Source organism: Dysidea avara, chromosome 5, assembly GCF_963678975.1.
Source record: "Dysidea avara chromosome 5, odDysAvar1.4, whole genome shotgun sequence".
NCBI classification, from domain to species: domain Eukaryota; kingdom Metazoa; phylum Porifera; class Demospongiae; order Dictyoceratida; family Dysideidae; genus Dysidea; species Dysidea avara.
In genome coordinates, this window is record NC_089276.1 from 27,441,764 (window position 1) to 27,455,971 (window position 14,208).

General features: G+C 40.1%; 2 protein-coding genes across 3 annotated transcripts in view; one reads left to right on the top strand and one right to left on the bottom strand.

Moving 5' to 3' along the window:
- LOC136256652 (tudor domain-containing protein 1-like) overlaps nt 1-14,208 on the bottom strand; it is a 50,179-nt gene that overhangs the window by 6,579 nt on the left and 29,392 nt on the right. For both annotated transcript variants that reach the window (XM_066049629.1, XM_066049630.1), the window contains exons 16-27: nt 10,342-10,401; nt 10,219-10,293; nt 9,539-9,691; nt 9,095-9,236; nt 6,501-6,654; nt 5,696-5,804; nt 1,668-1,783; nt 1,478-1,619; nt 1,260-1,429; nt 1,157-1,214; nt 942-1,023; nt 744-890 (exon numbers count right to left, since the gene is read on the bottom strand). In XM_066049629.1, coding sequence (XP_065905701.1) covers nt 744-890; nt 942-1,023; nt 1,157-1,214; nt 1,260-1,429; nt 1,478-1,619; nt 1,668-1,783; nt 5,696-5,804; nt 6,501-6,654; nt 9,095-9,236; nt 9,539-9,691; nt 10,219-10,293; nt 10,342-10,401 — 1,408 coding nt within the window. The remainder of the gene's footprint in view (nt 1-743; nt 891-941; nt 1,024-1,156; nt 1,215-1,259; nt 1,430-1,477; nt 1,620-1,667; nt 1,784-5,695; nt 5,805-6,500; nt 6,655-9,094; nt 9,237-9,538; nt 9,692-10,218; nt 10,294-10,341; nt 10,402-14,208) is intronic.
- Nucleotides 3,602-4,082, top strand: LOC136256933 (uncharacterized). Its single transcript, XM_066050000.1, has 2 exons — nt 3,602-3,670; nt 3,734-4,082. The coding sequence occupies exons 1-2, from the start codon at nt 3,648-3,650 to the stop codon at nt 4,050-4,052; spliced, it is 342 nt and encodes a 113-aa protein (XP_065906072.1). The 5' UTR covers nt 3,602-3,647; the 3' UTR covers nt 4,053-4,082.

The following is a 14,208-nucleotide window of genomic DNA, read 5'->3' on the forward strand; positions in this document are numbered from 1 at the left end:
AGAAAAGGTAATAAGACTGGTGAACCCAAGCATACCGCATCAAAAGAAAGGATGGTGCCTGAGTTAATGTTTTTGCCTAAACGCACGCCCCAGGTATCAATTACTAACTCAAAAAGTGAAATAACCATTATGCTTCACTATCAGCTTTGTTCATCCCGTTATACAGCACTATAAATGAAGAACAGTACGAGAAGCGTCTCTGCAATCAATTCAGTGGCTACGGAAAATATGGGCAAGATACCAACACAGCCACAGGGAAGCCGCATCAACACTTTGCGCCTGTTAGCAAAATGGAGGACAAAGACAAGTCCATGATGTGTGTACTGTATGTACTGCGGTTCATGAAAAGACACATCTCAGTATGAAGCGACATCGAACAGTGAAGAAATCAAGCCCATAGCTACATCCATTGTCAAGTTATGCTTGGCTAAAGGCATCAATTAGCTAATAAAACAAAATTCTATTAAAAAGAAAATTTTTAAAATTCCATAGAAACTTTTTGGAAGGGTTTAAGGTTGGTCTGAAGATATATATATTTTTTTGGCTTGGCTGTGCCCAATCAATACTGCCAAATTGTCACGAAGGGAAATAGAGGCTGGTTTCATGGTGATATTTTGGCTGGAAAAGCCCAGTTCTTCATGATATGTAATATACAGTACTACTGTACTGTATGATACTCCCACTAATTCAGGAGGGTCCAAACAACCATACCCCCCCCAATTGTCTGATATTCAGGGACTAACTTGTTAAGTTGTTGCTGAGAATAAGCTAGTTGAACATGAAAACCAGCTGGACTCTCCACATTTACCACCTGAGCAGTACAACACATGCCAATCTCAGGAACAACAACAGCCGGTATATCAGTTGTGATGGGATTATCATACTTCAACCTGAGGTGAGCAATACACGTAGTCAACCAACTAACCAGCTATTTCCCTCACTGGTAGATTCCTGATTGTGAAAGGAAATCATTAATAGGAGTACCATCAATGGTCTCTAAAGCTACCACATCATCTTTTATGTCTACAACAAGCAAACTAGTGTAACAGTGATCAAAAGAAGTCATGTCAAAAACACAATGGATGCAGTGGTAAGTATGCTTGTTATTCTTGTCAGTGAACAATGAATTACCCTACATGCACTAACACACACCTACCAATTACAGTCGCTATGATGGTTGCGTTGGTTATAGCATCAACAAAAAGATCTAAAATCTGAAAAAGGATAAAAACAAATATCACATTACCATGTAGACACACCTCTTTACTCCACCCATTGTCTGGAGATTGTGCACTAATTAGAGTACAACAGATAGCTTGTCCTGGTAATACACAATGCTTTGGGTGTATTTCTTGTAGTGACTCCATAGTAACCAACTCTGAGTTACCATAATCTATATACCTAACAACACATCCATCATCCTGTAACCCTGGAAACAGTTACTAAGTTATGCTAATCACTATGGTAACACACCTACCAGTGATCATAGCACGGTACCACAATTGATCAACAGAGAACTGAGCTAGACATAATGTCCCCGGTGATGTCGTATTCAAGGGGTGTGGTGTGAGGGCATAATCTTGTAGTTCTGTCATTAGTTCCTCCAGACGTGAATGAGGCTAGTGGGACACTCATAGTGAAGTGCTTAAAAAATGATTACTCCTTACCAGTTGGATACAGAACTCATTAGGTGAGTAGGCATAGGACACAAAACACTCTAACTGCATACCCATATCTAACGGGGGCTGAAGTGGTACTGTTATCTTTGGTGGAGGTGATGTTGCTGTAGTGAACGTAGTAACAAATTATACAATAACAGTTATTATCAGCTAGTAGTCACAGTTACCTACACACCACATCAAAGGAGCCAGACAATAGCTATGAGGCCACAATTGCACACAAATTGTTGTTACCATAAATTGCTGATCACACAGTAAGCACATAGCTGATTGGTATAAAAGTGTACACACAACATGTTAGTAATTATCAAGACACACGGTAGTGTGTTTTGTGGCCCAAAAAGCTAGTATACCATACCAGTGATATTGACAGGAAGCACAATAATGCAATTTTCAAGCATGCACGTAGCTCCATGCTGCCTTTACAAACAAGACAACTCAGGCATGTATTCACAGGCTGGCAGGCCTGCAGTAGGCGTGCACCTGGTTACTGAACTTACTTCCCAAAAAAAACGTGTTGTGTATGTTTGTTGTGTACTTGTTTGTCTTCTGCACCCACATCATCAGCAAAATGGCTTACGCTAAAAGATCAAGATACTCTTATAGAGCAGTCAACCACTCTAACAGAACAGCCATAGTTTGTACAGCCTAGTTCAGTTCAAGTAACACATATTCCACTGTTGTATCATCAAATAATGGTGACCGTACAGGGTTTCCCCCTAAAATGATGCACGTCTGCCTGCTTGTCTACAGTTGGCCTCACCACAGTCACAAGGCTAGAGGCCACACAAAGCAGTACACAGCTACCATTTTACACCATAATAACAAACTCACTAGTGCAGTGTGCTTTTTGTAGTTCCCATGAATGTCAGACTTCTGTACTTAGCCATTCCTTTTATCTTTAATTAAATGGTCGTCTTTTTCATGGAAACTCATACCAAGGCATTAATTTTCCATATCAACACTTTCCTTGAAGGAGCATATTTAGATGCCACAAAACTATTTGAGGCACTTAACAGACTGTAATATCAAGTAGCAGCTAAGCTGCATTTTAAAAACAATTGCCATGCCTCCTTAAACAATCAGAACCTGTCACGACAACTATCGGGGATTGCGCATCCGTGGTCATTTGAAAGTTTAGGGAAATCAAAAATAGCCAATGAAATTTGTTTGAGGCACGAGATCAACTGGATCTTGGCGCAAGTCTTGGTGTGGCAGAATTTCCGCGAAAAATACTGGCGTTAATCTCGGTGGTAATAGTACGCCTACGGTCACAACAGTTGTGAATGTGGTGGGAACAAGGAACACCACAGTGACGTCCAGTGAGCATGGCAAAACTGTGACAGTGCCAGTGTCCAATAATGCACCTGTTGTTCCCCCAAGAAACCCGCCACCTACTCAGAATTCTTTGCCAATGTTGTTACAGCTACTCAGTCAAGCGTCAAGAAATACTCCTCCAGTCACAGCTGTTACTAGTCGCAGTCCTCTTGTGCCAGTGAATACACCAGTAAAACCCACGTTGAGTTTTAATGTTAAAATATTCAACCCACTAAAGAAAAAGGACTTTGAGACTTGTGTTCTTAGAGGAGTGACTAAAGAAGCCATTTTAACACCAACTTTGATGCGAACGGAGTTGAGAAAGCAGTTTGGAGCAAGTTTAATTTCAGCTGACCCGGATTGTTCAATAGGGTACCTAAAAGGTGGTAGCAAACTGAGTTATATGTTCCTCAGCTGACATCGATGAGGTATGGAAATGTGGTATGAACGGAGAGAGTGTCACCTTGTGGTGTTATGCACCAAAGCAAAATGAACATAGCAGTGACAGTGATGATCCTTTGCCACAGAAAAAGAAGCGTAAGAAATTAAGTGTACTTGAAGAAAAGAACAAGAGAGTGGAATTTGTAATCTCAGTTACGGGAAAGGCATGGAACTAGATTTACTAACATTCAGTACAGACTCTGGGGGGAAATGGTTGATGTTGGTACTCACAAGTAAGTGTGCATGTGGTAGCTAGTATAATGTGGTGTGTTATGTATAGTTGTACATTATTACAGGTCTTTGGATGATCCACCCGGCATTCCAGCATTCTGTGGTCGCCAGAAGTCGTCAAACAGTAATAGTACTGTACATGCCCTGACAAATGCCATGTCAGAAATGGCAAAGAATATCACTTCAATTAGTGCTGTTCCTAACAAGCCTGATTTATGTACATCAACATCAATCTCACCAGGGAAAGTGGCTAACTTGAGGGCCAGTTACCTACAACAGTTACGAGATCTGTATCAGCTATTTGATTGTGGTGCTATCACACAATCCGAATTTATTGAACAGAAGAAACCTATATTGGACCAACTTACAAAGCTGAAACCTTAACTTTATGTTCAAGACTTCACCCGTAATTCATGATTTTAATATGAATGTTTGTATGCGTATGTATGCACATGTCACTGTAGCTTTTGTATCTTCTAATCAGTAAAGTTGAAATACATGTCAATGAAAAATTGAAGTTATCAGTTGTGCATGATATTCTTAGACACATCCAGAAAACTTTATATATTGTCTACAGTTATCCACTGTAACTGACTGAAATGCCATCAGTAATATGCTTGCTATTGACAGTGATGTATTCAGCAATAAGTTATTTGCTTGCAGAAACTGTTTAACTTCTCCAAAAACACACTCTATTGGGTTTAAGTCTGGTGAATAAGGTGGTAAGAACCTGACCAAGGCTCCAACACGACAAATGGCATTCACGGCAGCATCGGTATGGTGAATGGAAGCGTTGTCCAAAACAACTATGGAATTATGATTAATTCCATCAAATGGCATCAAAAGAGGCAGCAGCTGGGTATACAAAAAGTCCAAAAAGGTATCTCCATTGACAGTATTTTCTGTAATGTACACATCCTGCACACCATCCATTGATAGTATGCCTATAGCAGAGTAACGTACTCCCCTGAGCTGCAGCTGGTGGTCCTGAGGAGCAAGACCTCGAATGCCATACCCATATGGCCATATTGATGCAGTGCATTCCTCCTATCACAGCCTGTTTCGTCTATCCATAAAATCATTGCTGGATCAAATGCATACATTTCAGCAATGAACTGTGCCCTCAGTAACTCTGATCTTTGTAAAGCTATGTGTGTAATCTTCTGTCGACTGAGCCCAATTTTATTCACTGCACGACATATGGTAGATACATCAACGTGACATCCTGCCTTCTGAAATTCTGCTTGTAGTTCTCTCAGAAATATTCCCGGATTAGACAATATGAGGTCAATTAAAAGGTATTTATCGCTTTCGCTCAGTTTAGAACAGCAACCATTTCGTCGTACTGTTTTTTCCACCTGACCCGTAGCGTTAAACCTCTCAGCATACCTCAACACAGTTCTTTCGCTAACAAAAAGTGTCTTGGCCACATCTTCAGCTGGCTTTCTTAATTAAACAAACATGATGCCAGACAATGCGCCACCGCAAATCATTTGAATAAGACCAGGGCATTGCTACTTCAATGTGATTGGTTATTAATCACGTGTGACCATGGCCCCAAAACACCTAAATGACCACGGATGCGCAATCCACGATATCTAGCTGCAGGGAAAAAGGCATTGTGCGACGCCCACTAGCTTGATGTACTGCATAGCTGAGTGGTGAGATCGAAATACCCTAATACAACAATCACAGCCACACAAGCATTTCATAGCCATGCTCTATAAAAACAAATTAATTATAATGATGTAGGGTTCCAGTGATAAAAAGTAGTGAAACAAGAGATGATGGTAGTTATGAGGGAAAATCCCTAGCTACTTGGCATTGTAGGAAAATCCCTACTCGGCATTGTAGAAGTAATGCCCAAGTAGAGACTTTTTTACATTGCTACAATGCCGAGTAGCTAGGGATTTTGCCTCATAGCTACCATCATCTCTTGTTTCACTACTATTTTATCACTGGAACCTTTTTTGCACTAGTAGACACTATGCACTAGTCGATACTAAGATCAGCCAGTGTACACTCACCATTAGAAGCTAGACACAGTCCAGTCTCAAGGAGATGTGAGGACACCCATGGACCACTTGGGGGTAACATCAGGTCTACTACACTACCATCACCATCATGTGATAGCACCTGTACAACATCAACAATGTTACCTTATATTAGTCACACTACAGTGTGTACAGTATTTCAACACAGGAATACTTAGAGGGTTGAAATGTGTAAAGATATAAAAGCTACACCGGAATTTATGTACATGCAGTAGTCATATGTGTAGAAATTTAGGCAAGCAATGTTTCCATGAGCAAACCCATTATAAGTATGTATAAAATAAAGCTAACACACAAGTGAGCTTTGCTTTGAGGTAGCTTCTTCTCTTTGATGCTTTGAAATAGAGATGGGCATTATTGCATTATTGGAGAACTAGGAAAAATACCTCAGTATCACTAAATACCTTTTATATTGGGTATGCTGTGATTTACACTTATGCCCAAGTAGTGAAAGTTATCTTTTTAAAGAAAAAAGTGAAAATGACAACTATACCCAAAAGGTAAATTGTGTTTGCCTTGTCCACAGCGTAAAGGTGGTTGATGTGGCTAGACTTTATAGCCACCACTACAATACCAAATATTCAATTACTACATTAAATTCGGTATTCGGTATTTTTAGAATGCCACATCGATATCTGAAAAGTACCTTTATTAACTACTAATACTTAAGTACCTCCCAACCATATTTTGAAACACAGGTGTAGTGACTCTCTGAGACTTTGTGAACTACCTTCCCATTGGGCTAATCTAACAGGCTATTGTATTATATTATGTTGACCTTCATTTGTAGTTCAGCATCTATTGTGATGCCTTTAAATCTACTGATCAGATTTTGGCTCCACTCATCACCATCAGCTGGCTTGATGTTACCAAGGCAACAACGATGACAAAAAGATGGCTGAATAGACATTGCTGATGGCAACACACATAACCTAATAACAATCATACAGTTATAACAGACACGCTGATATGTGTACAAAAATAATTTAATACACATGTAACTGAAAAATTTTATATAAGCAACAATAAAAGTATTTGTATGCTCTGTCTTTCAAATTCTAGGCTTTACTATCATCCACAAACCAGCCTCACTTTTCTTTCATAACAGTTTGGTGGTATTAGTTTGGCATAACCAAGCCCAAAAATGCCTTCAGAGTGACCCCCAAAGCCTTCCAACAAGTATCTACAGAATTAAAAAAATTTCCTATACTACTACCAACTAACTACATTGACTGATGCCTCCAGCCAAGCATAACTCATGTTACAGCCTTTGTCACTTCGGTCTAAAACATGACTTTTTGCCAACTACAGTAGTTACAGTACATGCGTCATTGTCTTTCAATGTGTCCTACATAATTCTTTCTCAACTACCACATAGGTGTTGATTTGTGGTAATGTGTGATGGCTTTGGTACACCTGACTGTCATGAAAATTGATCATTACTGTCACAAAAATTGACCAGAATGGTCACTTCACTTATTTATTGACAGTCTGGGTACATGTTTAGTCGCAATTTCCATAATGACTGGACTGATTGGAGAGGTGCTTCTCACACTGTTCCTCATATAAAATGTCTTCCCTTACACTTATGAATTCATTAATGGGTCTCTGCTGTGGACAATGAGGATGGCTTATAAAAGAAAATATATACCACTTTATTATGTACCAAATGCGTGTCTGGTTTACTGAAACTGTTTTCATAAAATGTGTGCGTGTATGTGTGAGTGCATGTGTGTGTGTGTGTTCATGCACACCCACGTGAGCAAACCTGTTAAATAGTAAAAGCAGCTGGTGGGTAAACTTTGCTCTGATGACATTATTTCACTGGCGGTTTGAAATAGGTGACATCAGTACAACTACTTGGCTTAGGAAGTGTGCATTAATAAAGTATATACCTGAACAAGTTGATGATGTGCTACCTCTAAGATCAGAATCCCAGTAAATACTGCAAGGCTCAGAGAAGATGGCAAGCTATCTTACTCCAGATTCAGAAGGATGAGCTGACTGACCTGGGCTTCTGAGCTACAGAGTTCAGCCCTTACAGTCTCAGGGATGGGGGTGCTATGAGAGCAACAGAGGTAGGAGTACCAGGCCAGGTATTTAAAAGACATGGTTGATGGAGATCTGAGAAAGCGAAAGAGAACAGTTAGGTCCGTGATAACACGGACTGAGGGTAACTCTACGTAAGCCCAATGTGGCGATGTATGGCGGGAGTGTTAAGGTACGTAACTAAGTGCGAAGAAGGAGGTGTATTTTCTGTAGATTGAACTAGTGAATTAGATGGAAAATAACCGCCTTCCGGAGCACGTGCTAGGCATGTGAGGTGTTTCTGATGTGCTCCTTGATAACTGCATAGCTACTGACTGGAATTCACTGAGCCATTAGCAAAGCTGAACCATTGATACAAACAGTTGCCGTGCATAATTTTGTTTAGAGGGTGGTGAGCACGTAGAAAAAAAGCAAGTCTGTCTGGTTTTTCCCTTGGACTCACTTGGGTACAGTGGGTCCAGAATTAATTGTACTGTACAGGCCCCCACTCTCCTAGAAGGTACAGTAGGTCTTTGTTGGCTGTAAGTGTATGCATGCATCTTTACTGTAAGTAGTTGTAAGCAGTGTTTGGTAATAATTAATATGGTAGCCACACATAGGTAGCAGCTACATAAGCCCAATATGGTGATGTATGGTGGGAGGGTTAACCTTGAATACAGTACATGAACAGCCTTCACTCACTGAATAAGAGATTATTTTCTGAAGGTCAAACCTTGTTTGCTAATGTGGGTGTTGTACAAACATAACTGACAAGCAGACATGCAGTCACAGAGCTTTTGTCAAACCCATTTTAGGGAACAGGTGCGTGTCCATGGGCACGTGCCTGATTTAAAAACTAGCTTTGTTGTCTAAAGGTAAGTATTCTGAGCTGTTAATCATTGTTCTAAAAAGGTTTTTATGCATCAAGTGTCAGTTGGTATTATTAGTCACACCAGCGAGTTTTAATAAGTAACACTCATCTAAGCAGCTGTAAAGTTTATTAATTTTAGAGGTGCACCGACATGACTTTTAGCCGACATTCCAATAACTGAAACAAAATAACATTACTTTTCAAGTCGATAAACAAAGCCAATCCAATATGGTGGCACAGACCTTTTCTCTAACAATTTATACTCTAATTCAGTTATAAAGTGACAGTGTGGGACTTTCACCAACAATTGACATCACATAAACAGGTATTACTAGGACATTACTATAGCACGAGTGCCCAAATAGAAATGTGTACGTAGGGGGACAAGACTAATGAATTAACTGCATGGGCACCTGGTTTATAGAAGTACCACAGCATTACTAATAAAACTGATTTACAGGACTGCCACTTGCCTTTTACACTTCAGCCATTCCTTATTGCCAAAGTCAGTATACTGTACCAGTACATTACTGGGGGCTAGTAGCTCTAACACTTCAGCTCTGTACCACAAGTCATCCTCTTGATAACATGCTGCACACTTGTAACCTGGAGCAACTACACACATGGGTATGGCTTATACAACTGCACTGATTGGTCAGTTACAGTGGAACCTCAGGGACATTAGTTGACTATTCTGACTAACTAAAGTACCAATATTAGCACAGACTACCACATGACCATTCATCCTTCATTTGTAAAATATTTAAAGGTTGATTGCTATACCGTATTACAACACCATGAAATGATCATACTATTAGTGCATAGGCCTTCTTTAGTAAGTACATCAATAGAGATGTACTGCTAACCACTTGATGGTACCTAAGATGAGGTTCCACCATACAATATCAGACACTTACTACTACTGAACTTGATCGGTGTATGATCACTACCAGCACAATGTTCAGCTAGTTGTGTCATCAACACTTGAAGATTATCAGTATCACTGGAGTATTGTACATAGAAGTGACCAGGGTCTTCAATATGACTGATCACTACTATGATAAGCTGATCTGTGGGGGAACATGATGACCATATATTTTCAGCACACGTATGGGTGAATAAGGTACTATGCTTTATTGTGAGGTGGGTCTCTACTGACTGATCGACTCACTCACCCACCCACCCACTCACTCAATCACTCACTGGCACTATTGTCACATAATGTTATGAACTGAATGTCACACTGGTGCAGTGGCACTGACACAAACAACTTGACTTAGGGATAAATCCCAAGGCTAGCACATACAGTTTGCCACTTTCTCTCACTCTTTCTGAACCTAGGAAACTTTTCCAAATTACTTAGAACTTGGTTTCAACGCTATTTAGAGCCCTTAAGACGATGTGGGCTTGGTTACCCACAATTTATTACCTTGGCTTGCAGCCGTGGTAATTAAGTTTGTTGGTAGCCTTGCTTACATTGCCCTCGGGTTTCTGAATAGCGTAGAAATTAACCTTGGCGATCCATTCTAACTAATATTTATTGCTTGGATCTCTACTTTACCTTTAAATTAACAATTTAAACATACTAGTTCAGTACCTGCATAGATGTCTTCTTCACTGTCAGTATCATCTTCAGGAACTGAACTAGCAGCTGCTGCTACCTCAGAGTCATCTGATAACAAATAAGTGGTACATTAGGATTACTCCAATTAACACACACCTTTAGCTATAGTTGGTATGGTGACATCTTCTTCACTGACACCAGTAGCACCAGTGTGACCTGTTTGGTAGAGGGATTTTTATATTAAACTACTGCATAGCAGTATGCAATACTAGACAGATGCTAACAGCATTGAGGGGCGAGCCTGAGCAAATATTCGAGAAGGTATAATGTGTAATCATCACCTATATTATAGTGTTGTTCTAGCAAACCCATAGTCTGTGGCTGGGCATATTGATTAGAGATTATAAGTACGGCCATTCAAAAGTGCGTGCCGCGATTACGAGACTATTTTGATTTAGCTAGTATGTATGCATGCAGCATTAGATCAATAGCTTGCATTGTAAATATGTCAGCACGTATGGTAGGCTATTATGATAGCTAACATAATGCAGCAATCATGCCAACACAACTGCACAAACATTACAAAGATAAAACCAGAACACAATAAACTTGTAAATGAAAAAATTAAAGGTGATCTGTCTTCCCAATTTGGGGGGAAATGGAATGGCTTGGACCATCGGGTGTAGAAGGTAGTAGGTATTTAGAACAAACAATTTCTTTCTTCATGATCTGGGGTAGATGGAGTGATGTGGTTCATCTCATTTGAAAGAGAAGGTGTAGAAACAATAATTATTAATACTGCACACACACACATGTGACAAACAATTTCTGTCTTCCCAGTTTGACTGGTCTGGGGGAGATGGAGTGGCCTGGTCCATTTCATAGGAAAGAGAAGGTGTACACAGATTATGATCATGATTTTTAAATGGAGTGAATTAAAGAAAGATACAGCTGATAGGCAAGCCAATCTTTCCCAAGTCATACTCCGAATTTACAAAGATGCAGCCACTACCAAGGAAAAATGCTCCAATGCGACATTGTATGCTAAAGTGTTTTACCGGTATAGCAGTGGAGGAGAAATCAAAATAACTGGTAAAAAAATTGATATTGAACTGTCCAATGGAAGGAAATGGGAAGACCCTGATTTAACTCCAGCATTTAAATCATTGTGGCCCATACCTGATGGAGACAATCAGGTATATGTAACTGTTATTATGGATAGTAAATGTCAAGATAAAAACCTCCCCATAAAGCTACTAGATTTGAAATCTATTAAAAAGTTAAAGTTACGAAGAAGATTATATACGCAACAGCCGGTGAGAAAAATGTAGCTACTTTTTATGCTTCACACACACACGTGACAAACCATCTCTGTGTTCCCAGTTTGACTGGTCTGGGTGAGATGGAGTGACGTGGTTCATCTCATACAAAAGAGGCGTAACTAAAATGGAAAAGTGGCTATTATTTATGCTGCATACACTTCGGGATCTATTTCTTTGATCATATGTGCATTGTTTTGTTATGTTCTACGCATGTAGCCTCTTTGTAATTCCTCCTCCATGCATGTAGCTGGAACAAATTATGTTACTGTCTTGTTTTCCATCACACAGTTAGGCACAAGACAATGCCATAGTGGAATACGCTGAGTCAAGTGATTGATGATACAACAAGCTGTATTCACCCAGGGTGCTGAATGCTTTGATCTACAACATAAAGGGTATAAGTATGTTTGAATAGAAGTCACTGATGTGCAACACTGAAATAGTTCACTTTATTGTTAGATCTGGTAAAGCTGCTAATAGCTATATTTGATATACACACAATATACAAAAATTACATACTTGAGAAATACTTCATCAAGCAAACAAAATAAATTAAACATAACACAGTTATATATAACTAAAGAAAATTAAAAAAAATATAAGTGTAGTTTGTAACGGAGTATTTAGTATTTAGACGTAGTCGTGTTGAAAGAAAAAAAAATACATTACATAATTAGCTAGCTATTTAGTGGTGACAGAGTATTCAGATGTGGTGGTGACGGAGTATTCGGGGATGGAGTATTTAGAGGTGGTACTAATGGAGCATCAAGATCATTGCATCGTTTTCTTTGGTGATACGTTTCTCTTCTTTGTAGCAATAAACTATTATGGTGTTCCGGTGTCATCTTAGCTCTTCTATGTCTGTGGTAATCATTTTGTCTGGCTAGTCTTGCTTGTTTCTGTTGTGAAGTTTCTTTATCACGTTTTGTCTATACAGTTCTTTATGCCTTCGTTTACATCGGTCATCTTGACTTTCATACGACGGGTCAACAGTAGCATGCTCCATTTCTTAATCTTCAATAGCGCGAACTGTATTTGGAGAATTAGTAATCCAGAGGGTAAATTCATCGTGTGATGGTCGATTGCACGAACCATATTTGGACACTCAGTAATCTACAACGTATATTCATCGTGTGATGGTTGATTACACGAACCATAATTGGATACTCAGTAATTTACGACGCATATTCATCGTGTGATGGTTGATTGCACGAACCATATATGGGAGTTAAGCTGTGTTTTGTTACATAAATTTTCGGGAACGTGACTGACTATCGTACCACGGTCGAACGACTACCGATCTCAGGCTCGCCCCAATAAACATTAGCAAACACACGCTATACAAATACAGTAACACACAATCACATGCATGCATGTGTATGCCCAGTTGTAAGCACCCATACTCTCATACCACATACTATACAGTAACACTAACAGCACACACAAATAGTGCTGTACACCTACAAAATTTTTGTCACCGGTTAATTGCCTACCAATAATTGGCAATAACCGGTTAATTGGTTTGTTTGTATATTGGCAGACATAATGCGAGTCAACAAGCCTGCTGGAAGGTTTAGGGTGGTACCAAAGTGACCATCAACATCCTGTCTAGCAATAACAGTTATTACAATCACATATTTACACATTCTTTGAGGTTATGTTATGATGTTAACACTTGTCAGCAGGGGTAATTTATGGTTTACCAAGTGGGTGGGCAATAACCGGTTTAAAGGTTTCTTCACTGGTTATTGGCTGACCTAGACAACACCTGTTAATAACCGGTTAATTGGACACCGGTGTACAGCACTACACACAAACCTACGTAAAGCAAAGCCTACAGCAGTTGTGCAAAACACAGCAATTGCTGCTCAGCAAACCAGCACTGCAATCCACTCAGGCACTTGAGCCTTGCACAGTCCTGGGGCAGGACTAGGAGAACTGTCCAGGCCTCATGGAGAAAGGTCACAGAACTCAAAAGTCCCACAAGGACCCCAACACTGCTAAGCGAGACAAGACAGTCAGGCAGGTTCCTTAGTAAACACCAGGTACCCATTGATGTTATAGCTGCGTGGGCTGTTTTCCCAGTTGACAACAGGCCATTAGGTCTTCATTATACAGCTAAGCAGACTATAGCAATGCGAGCAAAGTTTCTTGCTCAAAGAAATAACAACACCAAATTGGCAAAAATCGAACCTGGAACCATTCAATTACCAGGTTGATGCTCTATCCTCCCGGCTGTGCTCACACGCATGCATGCATGCACGCACACTTCAACTTTTGCTTGTCTGGAGACCATCATCTCCGCCCTGGCCTTCCATTGAAGGTACACACTCACACACCGACTAACCTATTTATAAGCTTTCAAAATTTAGGCCAGGTGAGAGAACCCCCAGTAGGGTGGATAGGTAGGTGATGTGGCTAATGGCAACGCCCCTGACTCTGCCATGCAGTTGAGGCAGGGTCAGGAGATTCCCTTGCGTTGGCCTTGTAAGCCAACAAGAGGGTTTTACATTATGTATACATCATGCTTGGCACGAGGTGGACCAAGTCTCTGACTCAGGTCCCTGCAATTGTCTATGGCCGTGTTACCATGTCCACCATGTTGAGGCTGGTAGTGACACACACACACATGCACGCACACACCCCTTGACTGCTTGTCCCAGATTCTTTTTCAACCCTATCCCCTATAGGAGACACCCAC

Coding starts and splice junctions, on each gene's coding strand:
- LOC136256933 (XM_066050000.1), top strand. CDS start 3,648: ATGGTTGATGTTGGTACTCACAA. Junction 3,671..3,733: donor GTTGATGTTGGTACTCACAA/GTAAGTGTGCAT, acceptor ACATTATTACAG/GTCTTTGGATGATCCACCCG.